This window comes from Heliconius melpomene, chromosome 16, assembly GCF_056956725.1.
Source record: "Heliconius melpomene rosina isolate 202511_hmr_F chromosome 16, ASM5695672v1, whole genome shotgun sequence".
NCBI lineage: Eukaryota > Metazoa > Arthropoda > Insecta > Lepidoptera > Nymphalidae > Heliconius > Heliconius melpomene.
In genome coordinates, this window is record NC_140404.1 from 3,548,272 (window position 1) to 3,564,483 (window position 16,212).

Consider the following 16,212-nt stretch of genomic DNA (forward strand, 5'->3'; position numbering starts at 1 on the left):
TAAGTACTTCAATGTAACGTCGGCATAGAAATATTATATGGAAATCTATATAAATAAATATTTATTTAATATCTAGCTTTTTATTACTCTACTCTATTAACTTCTTATTGTTTATTTGTGGATTTTTTACAATTTGTGTAAGAAATTGTGTTAATTAAGATTTTAGAATTAGCTTTTCAAATTTAAATAGTAAATGTTTCTTTGAAAAATAAATCATATATGAGAGCTAGAGCGGCGTTGACTTCTGCCACTCAACACACAATGTCTCTAGAATTCAGCGGAAAATGGGGAACGGAATGTCTTAACAATAAGTTCCATCTGCGTACCCTGCTGTGTGAGGAATACAGCTTGACGTTATAAAAATCATTATAATGAAATTGACTTTGAATCAATCAATCAAATCCTTTTCGGGCCCACTGCTGGACATAGGTCTCTCCCAGGGTGCGCCAAAGCTCCCGATCCTCCGCCTTCCGCATCCAGTCGAAGCCAGCAACCTTCTTCAGGTCGTCAGGTAAATTGACTATTAAATTGTAAATCTTTAATGAAAATGGTAATGGCATATCAATGTCTAGTAAAATCTTATAGTTGTAAGCAATCTTCGTCGATATCTATTTTGCTCGTCATACTGTACGCCATTTTACTAGTTGAATAAGTATGTGCGATAATGTCGTTATATTGATATATCCGTAGGAAATAATACCTTCATATTACGTACGTATGTACCTATTCTAGATGAAATATTTTTTTTGTATCAGCTTCACGCTGTATCCCGCATACAGCAGGGTAGGCAGAGAAAACCTAGGGTTAAGACATTTCATTCCCCACTTTTCGCCGAATTCTGGAAACATTGCGACACCAGAGCGAAGAAATGGAAATATAAACGTAAATAAATATTTCACTTCCTCGAGTGGAAATCAAACCCACAACCGTCCCGTCGTTACAGTCACACCCATGTACCGCTGCACCACGACGCATACTATGTAAAATTGTTAAGTATTTGAAATACTTAAAAAAACTATTCGTAACGCTGTTTTTAAAATTATATGTACTTACCTTGTATTTCCGCCCATAATACAATCAGATTAATTTATTCCTCTTAAGAAAGCATCCGAAATAATATAATGAACTCTTCAATTGGTCTCAATTGCTTTTGGGTCCAAGGCTAATTTGAATAAGAGAGGTCCCAAGATTTAATACTGCAGCTTCTTGTTTCCTTGTCATGACGTTCTATTAAATAACAAACTTAAAAATTGAGGCTCGAAGTGAAATATCTATTTACGTTTATATTTCTATTTCTTCGCTCTGGTGTCGAGGGAAAAGCGCGGCGTTGAGTTCTGCCACTAAACACGCAACGCCTCAAGAATTCGGCAGAAAGTGGGCAACAGAGTGTCTTAACACTAGGCTCCCTCTGCCTACCCTGCTGTGTGCGGTTATTTAAAAATTGAGTTATTTTATAATTTAAATTTTCTTGTTACTTGTTGGCGCATAAGCGCACAAAACAAGTGCAAAGCGCATCTTTGAGTTCTGCATCTTAACATGTAATTCCTACAAAATTCGACGGAGTGTGGAGAACGCACGAACAAACTTGAATGTAGCGGGATTGGAACCCGCAGGGAGTTTTTTTACAAATTTCCGCTACACAAAGATGATGATGATTATTTAGAATTAATATTTGATATAAATGCTTTTTATTAAACATTTTTAACGCATTTTAAAATGTTATTACACATTTAGGAAAGAAAGTACTTTTTTTAGCAAACATATAGTAATAGAGCTCCTCTAGCTCCCAGAACCCGGTGACGCTGTAGAGGCCAGTAGAGTCATACTGTTCATTCGAAAAAGGTAAAAGGTTTACATCAGTCTTTAGTCCACTAGTGACCAACGAGTATACTAAACACGTTCGTTTTGTTCAACAGTAATTTTTCGCCATCTATTCATCTAATTTGATTATAATTTTTTCTTGTATATTTCTAACGACAATCCACATTAGGTATTTATGTTTTTAAAAAAATTATTAACTATTAATATATTTTTTATTTCATTCATATTCCTTCAATGTAACATATAAGAAAAATTGAAGGGTTTGTCTGTGATTTCAAAGTAACCGTGTTTTCCCGTCCATTTTGTGATCAATTATTCAGTATATATTTAAATTTTACAGGCTTTCTTGGGAGGATTTAATTAATTGAAGAATGGTTTCCGACTATTAGTCTTGTTTTTTGTTTTTATGCAGTTGGATGTTAGTTAATATAGTTTATTAAAAGGGTCACTACAAAAAATTAACTATCATATTTAAGCATTTTTATTAATAACCAATTATTAATAAGGATAAATAAATCAGTAAAATTCACTACCATAATATATTTCTATATAGTGTACTTCCATTTGGGTAAATCGTGATGATAGAAATTGCATTCCAACTTATTGGTGCAGGCTTTACCAAACCTGCAGGGTTTCGGGTGGTAGAAGTGACAGGCGGGATTCACACAATTGGGGTAGAATTTGCACATACTAGGTGCTGCTGCAGATATTGATTTATAGTTAGCTGCTGGTACCACGTGGGATGCTGGAAATAAAAGAAAAAATATGTTTGAGATATTTCAATTCATATGAGTGCTTAATGCTTATATCATTAGAGCTTTAATTTTCAGGTACGACATATCGTCGTCGTATCGATGTCAGATCATGTGTGGAAGTGAGATCACATGTGTGGATGTCAGATGTCAGATCAGGTGTGGATGTAAGAGCACATGTCTGGATCACATCATGCATACAAACTTACCCAACAGTGGTACATCAGTGGTGGGTGTGGTGGTCGTGGTGGCGTGGTGGTAGGGGCAGCCGCGGCGTGTACAAGAGGCTGCGAACTTGCACCGTGGGTGCTGGAACGCGCACGCCGCGCCGTACCGGCACAGTGGAAATGCACGGCACCAGACCGGTTTACGTTCCGTTTGGGATACTATACAGATAAAAAATGGCTGGTTATAAATTATTAGTGTTTATATATTTATATAAATAGACGCCGTCGTGACGTAAAACAGCATCTGACAAACGCGACAGTTGTAGGTTCGATTTCCACTTAAGGGAATTAACTATATTGTATGGCTATAACTAACAAGTTAGGGCTTTAAAATTTTTTTTTTAGATTCCCACTGTATCCTGCAAATAGCAGTGTAGGCAGAGGGAACCTGAGAACCTAGTGTTAAGACTCAACATTCAGACATTACCGTTAACCAGTTTCCGCCGAATTCTTGAGGCATTGGTTTGTTGAGTGGTGAAAATTTAAAAAATATGCAAATTCATAATTTATAAAAATATCCAAAATACTTACATGGCGGCAAAGAATCATATTTGTGTGAATTTAAACTTGTTGTTAGTGTAACGCTATCACTACTTGCACTTATTGTTCTCTCTCTTATACTTTCCTTATCTTTTTCTCTATCTGTTTCTTTATTAATATCTTTATCTTCATTATTATCTTTATCTTTATTGTTATCTCTATATTTATTATCAATATCTTTTACTTTTTCTTTCTTACCAACATCAAATATAATTGGAGAAGCGCGACGTTTTTTCAATGGCGGCACTTCAATTTTATCTTTTTGTTCGGTACTTTTTCTTTTGTCTATCACACTCAGCTTTTCCTCTTGTTTTATAATAACTTGGGTATCACTTTCTTCGCTTGTATTACTTAATCTTTTTTTCGATTGTATTTCTTTTATATTTTCAGTTATTTCAATTTCAATATCTTTGGTTGGTTCTTCTTTTTCCGGTGATTGAGTTTTTTCTGTTTCTTTCTTTATTTCTATAGGTTTTTCTGTAGGCTTATTTTTTTCTTTTATTTCTTCGTCGTCTAAAAGACCTTCTGTTTTTAACTTCTTAGCTAGAAATGCATTTGGGTGGTAGCCATCCATAGTCACTATAAATTGAGTCCCTTTGTCCTTGCTGGCGGTTGCGTTATGTATCGTGCTGGAAATAAATAAAAAGATAATATGATTAGCTTCACATTCTATCCCGTATATAGTAGGGTGGGCAGAGTGAACCAAGTGTTAAGACAGTCGCATTTCTTCACACTTTGTGCCCCTACGCCACGACTGGCCGTTTTATATTTATTATTTATTAAAGTTATTATGTATTAGTGGTAATGGGGTAAGAGAGGTAGGGGATGACCTTCGAAAATAGAGTATCATAGATACTGGAGGAAGGTCATGTAAAAAGTATAACGACCCCCCGGAGGGCATATATAAAGAGGTTGATGACAGTGGACGACGGGAGAGGTATGTAGACAGCGTAGCGTTTGGCGCTCCGTCCTCTCTGAATACCCCGCTAGGGATATAGCGTGAAGTTAAGTTATTATGCATTAGTAACAATATTCTCAAATTAAATAAACAAAATAGATATTTTTTAAGCAAATACAAATTCTGACATCATTTTCATATTGTGTACAAGAAAAATTTAAAATAAAAACATTAGCTTATATACCTGCTGTCGACGATGACGTCATCTGGTTCACTAGTCCTAGGTACGTATTCAGTGTTAGTTATCACTTTAGTTATATTTGTAGGTGTGTATTCCACTTTTTCCAGTACATTTGATGTGTTTCTGTAATAAAGTAATAAAAAAATGTTACAGATAAAAATATAATAGTATTGTAATTATATTAATATTAATAATAATTGAAGATTGATATTATAGCAGGTTGGTTTGTTTTAAGTTTAACTTGAAGTTTGGAAAATAGCTTTATTTAAAATATTTTGATCTTTCTAATATTATAAATGTACTAGTTTGTGAGAATGTATATTTGTTGCATTTTCACACAGAACCTACTAAACAGATTTTGATGAAATATTACACTAATACATATATTTTACAAGACAAATAACAAAATAACAATTAATGTAAAGATTTCGTATAATGTGACATAATATAATGATAAGTTTCGTGTTTGGGTGGTATACATACTTTTTGTCTTCTCCGTCACTCTCCTCCCCCATACTGATTTCTCCTTGGCTTTCTGGATGTGTGTCGACTGGAACTTGTATTACGATCTTGTGGGCTTCGACACGACGCATTGGTAGGACTAGGGCTCGTTTGACTTTATGCGGTTCGAGATCTATTTTTGGTGGAACCTGTTAAATTATCAATAGTAGAGTTTCTGCTGTATTCTGCACATGGGGGGGACCTATTCTTAAGACATTTCATTTCCATTAAGACGAGTGTCTTGGGGAATGGAATTCCATTCCTCAATTCTGTCTGTCTGACCAAAATAAAATGTATTCATTGTAAGGAGGGATGGATGTTTGTGTCACTGTCAAACAAAAATCACTGAACAGTCTAAGAATTATGAAAATACTTATTTAACAACCTATTTTATATACTTTTTATTATCTTTATAACCTTTCATTACCTGCTTACTGCCAAGTTAAAATAATGTCTAACTCTATTCAATCTTAAACAATTTACAATATGGTCAACGAGTCGTGCCCACACTGAAGTAAGAATTTATGCGCACGTTTCCGCAGAGAAAAATAATCAAAATGCGCAACTGTCTACAGCTAACTTCAGGTTGAACACGATTTGTTGACCATACTGTAACAGTAACTTACATTCAACAAACTTTTGTGAGCATCAGCCACGGCCCGGAGAAGAAGGCTCGAGGCAGGCGCGCCAACGCGGGGGCGAGGCCGCACGCGCACTACCGACGTGCACGACGACCTGGCCGTGCGTCCTTCTAGTACCGATACCCTGGGAAACATGATAAATGTAATGTAAGCGTTATCCACGCTCTTTTACACGAGTTCTCTAACAATATGCGAAAACGACGATAAAAGCAATGGAATTGTGTCAACCGAGGGCAGTTGTTTGTAGGCGGCCCCTATTGGGAGGAAATGCGTGTGAAGTATTGTTATTAGGTTATACATATCACTTATTGCAATTACTACGTAAGACTGCAGACTGTGTGAACCCTTCGTGACGATCTGGACTCGCATGTGGACAGTTTTTTTGAGACATTCAATATTTGCAAGATTATATCAATTAAAATTTTGCTTGCAACAAATAAAATACTGCCATACTATAGGGAAATTAAAAAAAATATCATACTTTGATGTGAGCCTCTTGCTTGTCTCAGATTTTTCAGTACTATCATCAGAAAAGGAAGATTTCCTTTGTGATTCAGTTTGATTTCCCAGTCGACTCTTCGCCGATTTCTGTCTCACTTCAACATTCTTCTCAGGAGTGAACCTGAAAAATATTAATTAAAAATAATACATACAAGTTTTAGTATTAGTAAAACCGCAGTGGCAAAAGCGTGCTACTGTAAATGCGACGGTTGTGAGTTCGATTCCAACTCGAGGAAATGATTTTTTTAATATATATTTTTCTCACTCAAGTAGAAAGACAGAGAGTAACATTCAGCCCGATTCTCAACACAAAATGTCCCAAGAAATCGGCAGAAAGTAGAGAACAGAATGTCTTAATGGGGAATGGTGTGTCTTAACAATGGATTTCCTCCGCCTACACTGTTAAACGAGGGAAACTATACAGAGAGGGAATGGAAATAAAACATATTTTGTGAATAAACTATTTCTGATTGACGTAGCTAAATTATGTACTATATGTTGTGTAAAAATGATTTTAATCATAAGTTACGTCATAATATAGCCAAATAGCATGTTGTCATGAATGTCATAATGCACTATTAAAATTTTATTTGTTTGTAAGTATTATTAGCTATTTTAATCATCTCAGGATTAGAAATCCAGGACCACATTTTAATATTATTAGTTATTTTAAAACTTATTATAAAATATTTTGTTCTCTTTCTATGTGGAATACATAATAATCTGTTAAATAAGTTAAACACTATTTTTGTAGAAGAATGAGCTACAAAGTATTTAAAATTATAAATTGTTTGAATTCTATTATATGAATAATATGATGAATACTACTATTCAAGAAATGTAGGTTTGAGTCCTGCCACATTTGTACAATTAATGTTAGTATATTTTCAAAATATTATTAATAGACAGCATTTTCTCTTGCCTGATAGTCATTCTTAGGAATTATTTTTTGGGAGTGACAATATATAATTTCCCTACATAAACGTCATTAAGTTGTAAGCGTATAAGGGCACTTGGACAGTTTTCAAAAAGTTTGTTACAATTTTTGTACATTTTCTAAAACATGTTTTAATTGGCTAGATTTCTTGGACAGTCTCTAAGAGGCGCGGGTTCAATTCCCGCTGCATTGAAATTATTATTTCTGAATAATGAACACAAAAAATAAGCATAATATAAAAAAACACATGTTGACACTTATAACTGGTTCTAACAACCAATTTATATAAAAAATATTTCTTACTACCTTAAATGATTGTAATTAACAACCTTTCAGGACTCTTTGCCTTATCCTTGTCCCTTGTATAAGTTTTTGGTACTTCCCTAGCTCCAAGTCGTTCACGTATCGGCCTTTTTGGTAGATTTAGTTCAATTTGGGGTAATGTTTCTATTTCAATTTGTTTTGGCTTTTCAATTTCTTGTATTGGAATGGTTATTTTACGAGTATGTAAAGGAGGGGTGGCAGGTGGCGGCTGAATTGATTCCTGTAAATAATAAAATATGGTTAAGATATTATTGTCATTCATTTTCTTTTGCGATGTGATGGCTTTTGAATTTGAAAACGCGATTGTAGTAGGTTCAATCTCCATTTGGGGGAATTCATTATTTTCATTTCCAAACTCTGGTAAAATAAATATAAAGTTTAAGCATTTCAAACATTTCCTGCTGTAATGTTGTTTACATTTTTTTATTAAATACTTTACATACTCTTAATAATAAATCTACAACAAATATAGAGTAAAATATGAAACTATTGATTTACTAAATCAGCCAAGCCTAAACTGGGTCACAAGAGCATTAGTGAAAGCTGTTAATTCAATCAATCAAACCTTGTAACCAGTAAACTATGCTTTATCCCACAAATAGCAGGATAAACAGAGGAAACCCTAATGTTGAAAAAAAGTAAATATTGAGTGTGTAAAAGACAGTTTGAAAGCAAAAAAAAGAAGATACCTGGCTCACATCCTCCCCGAGATCATTCATCAACTCTTCAGCTTCAGTTCTTATATTAAGAAAATCTTCATCGTCAGACATAGAATCAAGTTGCTCAGATAGTTTTTGCTTTAAACCTTGTATTTTAGCTTCAATTTGATTCATTTCCTTTATTTGTTCATTTTTTGTATCAATTTTCTGCTTATTTTCCGTTGCTGTATTTGTGTTATCTTCAGTAGACGTAATAGTTTCTAAATCAATTATAGGCACTATTGGTCGTTTTAGAACTTTAGTTTCCACTTGTTTTGTTTCTTCTTTATAAGGTTCTAAAATAACTCCATGGTTTTTCAAAATCTGTCCAGCAAATACATCTGTAATTGAAGGCTCTGATTCTTTCTCCAGATTCATTAACAGTGGTGGGATGTTTGGTCGAATAATATCATCAGATTTATTTTTCTTCTTACTTTTATGAGCTTTCTTTTCTTCCTTTTTACGAGCTTTCTCTTTTTCTTTCTTTTTTGCTTTCTTTGAGGATTCTGCCTTCTTTGTCTTTTCTTTTTTGTCCTTTTGTTTCTTTTCTTTGGACACTGATCTCTCCTTTTGTTTTTCAATGTCTGTTTCTATAGAAAAATAATTGAAAAAAAATTAATAAATGATAAAATATTCCAATATTATCAGATCTTAATTGCTATAGTAAATTTGAAAGTCAATTGCAGCATAATTTTTCTGCTTTACACTGTATCCTACAAATACCAGGGTAAGCATAAGGATGCCAGTGTTGACACCTCCCCCAAACTCCTCCTAATATTCGGACTTTGCATTTTGAGGCTGAAATATTCAACACCATGTTTTGTCTTGTTATTAATTCGAGTATATGAAAATAATTTATTTCTCCAAGGATTCAAATTCGTAACTGTAGTGCTATACTATCAAATACTATGTTGCCGTGTCATGCTGATGCCTTGCCAATTATTTATTTACCTGTGTTTACATACATTATGAGTTTTTTAGACAGACCAATGTGTTTGTTCTAAAGAAAGATGACATTAACATAGAATACCTATTTGCTTTGTCAATTCAATGCATAAGAAAAAAAAATATCTTACTTAAAGGCACAGAAGTTACAGTGACTTCTTGTAACTTCTTTAATACTTGATGAAGCCAATTAACAAATAATTCAGTGTTATCCCCTAGAAACAGTTGTAAATCATCTTCCATCTGAGCCCTGGTGCGTTTATTTGCCACCATGACCATGACATAATCGGGGAGCTCATCATCTGAAAAAAAAAATTGTGAGTATATATGTACAAGCTCTAAAATACACAAGCGAATTAAGTTCATAAAAAAGAAAAAAAAGTACGTAGTAAAGTTTACCACTGATGAATGAAAATCTAGCATAAATTAAAATTTGCTGATTTAAAAAAAAAAACGGTCAGCTAATTGTTTATGAATTTAAATGAGTCCAGGGTTTATATAAACCCCTAAAATACATTTATCAAAATCAAATTAGTCAGTCAAAAGTAATGTAAGTTTAAAAATAAAAAAAATATACATTATAACTAAAATAAATAGTATAGAATGCATAAATAAAGATATCGCTTTTATATAAAAGTATACAACACGAAGGTGAAAGATTGATCATGGTATAATTAAAAATATTACAATGTTTATGTGGCCAGTAGAGTCATATAGTGGTAATTGAGTTGGCAAGTCAAAAAATAAATTATAAATCAGTGTTTGAATTCAAGTCAATGGGATACTTTAGACTAGATTATTTATCAACTTTCTGCCACAATTCAAGACATCGCCCATTAAGTAGCAGATCCCAAAGTGGGCAAAATTAATTGTTTGTTCAGTGGTGTTAAAAATTTCATACGTACTTGATATGTTTTGTCAATAGTATTATTTTTTTACATCTACTCTGACTACAAACTATTTACTTAAATTTAATGTTTATTGATCAACAAATATGGCAATCTTACCAACATAGCACCCCAACTCTGTCAATTTGGCCTTGATAGCGGACTGAAATAAATTTAAATCAATATTATTGATATATTAACAATGTACACTTTCTAAGTACGAAATATTTTAATATTCGAACATAGCTTGTTAATATTATTATGACATCAATTATGAGTATTTATAATTATTGGAGACATAACTAAAATAATATTATGTTGTATAAATAACGTATTAATATTCACCCGCATTTTTTGTCCAATTTCACTGCCGACAACATCCATTTTTGATGTTATACACACGCTAACTTCACTAAAATACTCGTTAGTACGCTTATTTTAAAAGCTATTTGTGTATAATACTAAACCAAAACATATCCACAAGGGTTAATGCTAACACGTAAACAAAAATAACAATTAAATCATCATTTTCGTTGTCTCAATATCACCCCAAATTATAAGTTAGCCATATTAATTGGAAATTTGTCTACATTCTATAATGTGACAGTTCTGAACGTTTGACAGTTAACTTGCGTTTAGGAACTATTCTCAGAGCAGTATACGAAATACTTACATTAATAGTACGAACAACGAAATATCAGTTTTAATTAATGATGATAATGATTGATTACATATTTTATATATGTAATATTTATATAAATTTATTAGTTAAATTAGTCATGTTCGAACCAAGTTAAGGATTGTCAAGCGAGTGGGTAGGAGCAAAATGAGTGGAGGCCTTAAGGGATATAGAAATAATCGAATGAATTTCTTAATTCTATTGACGGATCATGATTCAATTCAACTTCAATGTTTGAAAATGTGTTTCATAAAGCTGATGTCTTTAAAATTTCTTTTATGTTGCTACTATATATATGTGTAAAAAACCTTTATAACAATTTTGAGGGCTCTATTTTTAAAAATGATAAATTGCTATACCATCTTTCAACAGATAAAATGTTTACCTGGATCACGGTTGAATTTCAGTGTGATTTGCAGCAATTTCGTTTTAACAGCGTTTTCAAAGTGGCGACTTCGATGATCATCCAGGTTACTGATGGCAATGATAGCGAAGTCGATTCGATCCGAATTAGCATACTAAACGAAATCTAGGCAGGCAGCATAACATATTGAGAATTAGTTGACAAAATTCTAAAACTTCTCGACTTTATACTAAATAATTATTTTTATGTGTTTTTATTTTTTTTTATTCTTTAGGTACTTTTTGTTTAATCATTTATTGATATAAAAGCTGCAATGCCCAGCAGCAAATTACTTATCAACTAATAAATTTATCTCATATTTATATTATAAGTACTTTCTATATTATAAATCTGGCATATAATAAATAGTATTGATCAATCTTTCACCTTCAGTCCCTCGGGAAGCGTTCTCATTAAGTTTTCCAATCTCTATAATATTTAGATTAGAAAACGATGCGCGTCCATAGCAGTAGTGTTCTACTTTCTATTGTATTAGTTTGCAGAAATTGTCACAAGGATAAATATACCTAGTCCTTATTGCTTCAAATAACTTAAGTATATGATGATATATTTATACTTTTTAAATAGTTATTGGGACTCGGGTCGGGACCCATTTTAATATATTTTTAGGGTCAAAGCCATAATTTAGCAATGATATCAACTGCTTTTTGTAGTAAAAAATATAACATACATTTCCTCGTGCACAGTAAGACATGGAACATATTGAAGATACTCCCTTTTCGTTTTGTTGAGAAGTACGATAAACAGGCAAACAAAAAATTAAAAAATCGCGAATTCCTGTTCGATTACTATTTTTATATCTCAAAATATTAAATGATAGATTTTTATATCTCAAAATATTAAATATTTTTATAACTCAAAATATTCTCATAATATTAAATGTACAATTACACTTTTTTACCATTTCGTTGTAGTATGGAAAAGAAAACATAGACCATGTGACTTTTCTGTATGGATATTATTAAAAAAAAACCACATTAAATTTATTTTTTTATTTAACAACCTTCATAATGTCACAGTGAATACTAAAAACAAAATAAATAACATTAACTAATTAAAACTATTCATTACATCAAATTCGAATTCTTAAATGTAATATGGCATTGTATTACGTAAATATATTATGTCAATATAATTATTAAAATATAATTAATTATAAAAATACTGTCAGTTTATTAAGAATAAGCATAATAATAAAATAATATTATTTTGTCATGTCTCTATTTTTTTTTAATTACAATATCGGCTTCTATGTACTTCAAAGTAACGCATGAAAACAAAAACAATCGTCTCGGGTCATTCTTTAGAATATTCGAAAAAAAATTTAATGGTGTTGATAATGTATTAACAATATCTTTTAACATTAACTTTTAGCATTTTTTTTCTGTGAATTTTATTTTTAATTAATAAGAAAGTTATTTGCAACGCATTGAAGTTAAGATGTGTTTAATAAAGTAATATATAGGGATATATTCACAAGCTAAATAATTAAAATATTTTCATTTTTATTCACCAATTATTCCTATTAAGTCTTAAAAATAATAGATTTTTATAATCTTTGGTCCGCACTTAAAATACATAAAAAATCGATCAAATTATACAAGTGTAATGAATTGGAATGTGAATTAATTGAGGTATTATAACATTTTGGAATGTATTTTTTAATTTCCATTGTTAAAGATACAAAAAAGGCTCTTAAATTTTAACCTATATTGTCGTATTAAAAACAATACTAATCATAGTAAAGACAATCGAGCACCCTTCAAATATAGTCCTTTTAAAAACATAAAATTATACGTTTTGTAATATCAATTAGGTAAATATAAATAGGCACTTATCTATGTACAATAAACTTAAACATCGCTAATTAGCTGGACGGATATAGTGATTTTTTAATATGCTATTTTTTTCAATTAATAAGTCCAGGTGAAGAAGTTACGTCAAGCCAATAAGCGATGGTTAAGCATAATCAATTTCGAATCTTGTGACTTTCATTTTCGATCCAAAGGTGGTAAGCGTGTCATTCCTAGGTCCATAGCTTGGGGACTTCCCCGGATCGGGCTTCCCCGTGATGTACTTCCGTGGATCTACCTCCCTGTGGCCCGAGGGTCTGCCCTGGACTCCCCCAGCGACACTTGGCTTAGAACCGTTCGTGTGTTGCTGAAGCTGTATCCGTGACGCTCGTTCCATTTCTCTAAAAGAAATCAGAACTAGTTATTGATGCTTTAATTTTTTTTTGTATAAAACGATAATAATATGTAGGAATACTTAATTGGTATTACTTTCTGTTAGTTCGTGAAATTTATATTAATTTATTAATAAAACATTTTAATGTTGCATGTACAAGGCATGGTAAAATTATTTTTTTTATTACTGGCATGTAGTTAAATGATATAAACTTAAAAAAAATGGACAAAATGGCAGAAGAAAAAATGAATAAATAAAACAAATAAGAAAGAAAACTACGTGCACTTAAAGATATCCGTAAAACAGTGAAAAAGCGACACGAATAACTTTTACTGTGTTAGTATAGATTGTGTATTAGTGGATTCACTTTTAAGGAAATTAATAATTTAATATTTTCATTTCCTCATTCCAGTAACAAGGCACAGTGCGGCCTTAAGTTATAAACTCGCAATGTCTCGAAAGTTCAGCGGAAAGTGAGGAAATGAGTGTCTCAACACTACATTCCCCCTGCCTACCTTGTTATATGTGTGATACATAGTGTTTAAGTATAACGTGTACCTATATAAAAAAGATTTTCAATTTTGATTTCGAAGAATGATATTATATTGATATCCTCTCACTACAAACTCAAGTGCACCTAACTCGTATATATGAAGATATTTTGCTATTTTTACGATCGAAGCAAATTTAATATTTGATAAGGAAATATGATATTGCCGTGGCAACGACCAAATAATTAAGTATACTTTCATCTTTATTATGCGACAAAGGTTATTTTAACCTATATTGTTTTATTTCCATCCTCCTTCTATCCTTATAATCTATAAATACTCTATAAATTACCAAAAATATTAATACAAACAAACATACACACTCCTCCCTTTCTGTCATCATACGACCGCGGACGTAAGCTCCGGTAATATACTAGCAAGTTGGTAGTTATCAGCAAAATTGTTTTATACTGTTTTAACTTTGTAAAATAGTAATTATTTCCAAGCTATAATCCTTTAAATCCCAATTAAAAAAGCATTTACAAACTGGGAACAATTAATATATATGCCGACAGAGTTTCAAATTATTGCATTTCATTTTTCTTGTCATTTAACTCATCATAATAATATAATATTTATGTATTTATATAATATTTATAATTATGTATGTATTTTTTTTATAGAATATACTCGTATATGTAGTGTGCGTATATATGTATATGTAGTTTATATATATATTATTGTATATTTATAGATTCAAATATAATATTTTTCTGTTATGCACTATACTCTCCCCGTTGTTTCACAAATATCCACTTCCACTGGCCCACCCTTATCAACAAAATTTCTCTTCTCTTAAGTTTCTGTATTTTGTTTTTTGTGCAATAAAGAATATATATTTTTAATTTCAATTACTTTATTTATTTAACACGCAATACCTCCAGAATTCGGCAGAAAGTGGGGAACGAAGTGTCTTAACACTAGGTTCCCTCTGCCTATCCTGCTGTGTGCGGGATACAGCGTGAAGCTGTTTTTTTTTCTTATAATTTCAAATATCTACTTAATACTATACACTACTCGCAATACACAATCAACAGGCGAACATAAAGCGACATGCAATGGTCGTCATGCGATGATACCTTCACGTTCTTAAATATGAGGCTAGCGCGGACGTGCGCTCCGGTTTCTTGATATGATGGCATGCTGGCGATGAGGGATACGCACCGCTGGTGAGGCCGGACAGCCTGGACAGTGGGCAGCACAGGGCGGCCGCGTACGCCGCCCGGTACTGCGCGTTCATTATTACGTAGATGATCGGGTTCACGCAAGCGCTCGCGTACAGCAGGAGGTAGCCGGCGATGTGGAATACTGGAAGTTATTAGTTGAGGATTTAGATATCAAAGAGTAGTGGTTTTTGTAAAATTATATTTTCGTTTAGGATCTTTATAGTATCTTATTCTTTTAGTGTTATATTTAATCTACCTGCCTTAATTGATTGATTAAGGATGATTCCAAAACATAAATAGCTACATATACATCTAAATATATGTTCCTATATACATATATCCTGTAATTAAAAATTATGCGGAATTAAAAAAAAAATTGAATATTTCATAAATATTGAGCGTGTTTTGTGTGTAATTATGTACATAAAATACAAATGAATTTAATTAACCCAGTAGAGATCACGAGCTAAGTTAATAAAATATGAATAAATCCGTTAAAAGTAGGTAGTTCCACTTGTTAATTCTCATATTTATTCAGATAGTGTACATCCATTGGTTTGCTATAGACCAATAGTTTAGTAGGTTAATCGATATTATACAGTTTTACTTGCTGCAGTCGTTTTAAATTGTATGTATGTAATTTTCTTCACTTTTTGTAATTGTAATTTTCTTCATTGTAAAAGAATTATAAACTTGCGTGAAAGTTAAGTTTTTGTATGTACCTACATTATATTTAACAAAAACTATTTAAAACTATGATTAGATACTGTTGATAAATTTGATTTTAAAAAAATATTTAATCAACTTCACGCTGTATCCCGCACACAGCAGGGTAGGCAGAAAAAATGTAGTGTTAAGACACTCCGTTCCAAACTTGAATTAAAATTTGATTTAAATTTGATTTGCATTCAGTAAAAAAAAATTAAAACTTACTTAAAATTACGCTCTTATATTTCAACTCCTAACAAATCCTCTAATTCTCTTAAAAACTAAAAAAACTAAAAAAAAAACAAACATTTCCTTACCAGGGTAATGTACGTGACTATCAGCAACCTTAGCAATAGTTATTGGTAGATAGCAAACGAGGAAGGACAGAAAGATGGCGAGGACCATCTTCGTTATCCTCCACTCGTTGCGGCGCGCCTTCGTCTCTCTAGTGTCCTTTATGGTGGACCTCTTGTCGCTGCCGTTGTTCAGTGTTCCGGGGTTTGTGGTTTGCGAACGTTGGTGTTCACGCATCCTTTGCTCTGAACTGGAATAACATATATTGGAAATTGATTTTTTAGTTTTAT

The 16,212-nt window shown here is 32.1% G+C and overlaps 2 protein-coding genes across 5 annotated transcripts in view; both read right to left on the bottom strand.

Moving 5' to 3' along the window:
• Positions 1 to 2,286: 2,286 nt before the first annotated feature.
• On the bottom strand, positions 2,287 to 10,504 carry LOC146530712 (uncharacterized). The gene is made up of 12 exons (XM_085199325.1): positions 10,259 to 10,504; positions 10,034 to 10,076; positions 9,158 to 9,328; positions 8,073 to 8,671; positions 7,389 to 7,603; positions 6,103 to 6,243; positions 5,607 to 5,745; positions 4,963 to 5,129; positions 4,483 to 4,602; positions 3,332 to 3,969; positions 2,783 to 2,959; positions 2,287 to 2,566 (listed from the first exon to the last, which is right to left on the bottom strand). Exons 1-12 carry the CDS (start codon positions 10,295 to 10,297, stop codon positions 2,367 to 2,369), a joined length of 2,649 nt encoding a protein of 882 aa, XP_085055451.1. The 5' UTR covers positions 10,298 to 10,504; the 3' UTR covers positions 2,287 to 2,366.
• A 1,489-nt stretch (positions 10,505 to 11,993) lies between these two features.
• Positions 11,994 to 16,212, bottom strand: part of LOC146530713 (G-protein coupled receptor moody-like) — a 45,937-nt gene continuing 41,718 nt past the window's right edge. For 2 of the 4 annotated variants that reach the window (XM_085199330.1, XM_085199331.1), the window contains exons 7-9: positions 15,946 to 16,172; positions 14,919 to 15,062; positions 11,994 to 13,208 (exon numbers count right to left, since the gene is read on the bottom strand). In XM_085199330.1, coding sequence (XP_085055456.1) covers positions 12,976 to 13,208; positions 14,919 to 15,062; positions 15,946 to 16,172 — 604 coding nt within the window. In that variant the 3' untranslated portion in view covers positions 11,994 to 12,975. Of the gene's footprint in view, positions 13,211 to 14,833; positions 15,063 to 15,945; positions 16,173 to 16,212 lie in introns of all 4 variants that reach the window. The other 2 variants (XM_085199334.1, XM_085199332.1) reach the window with 2 other exon arrangements.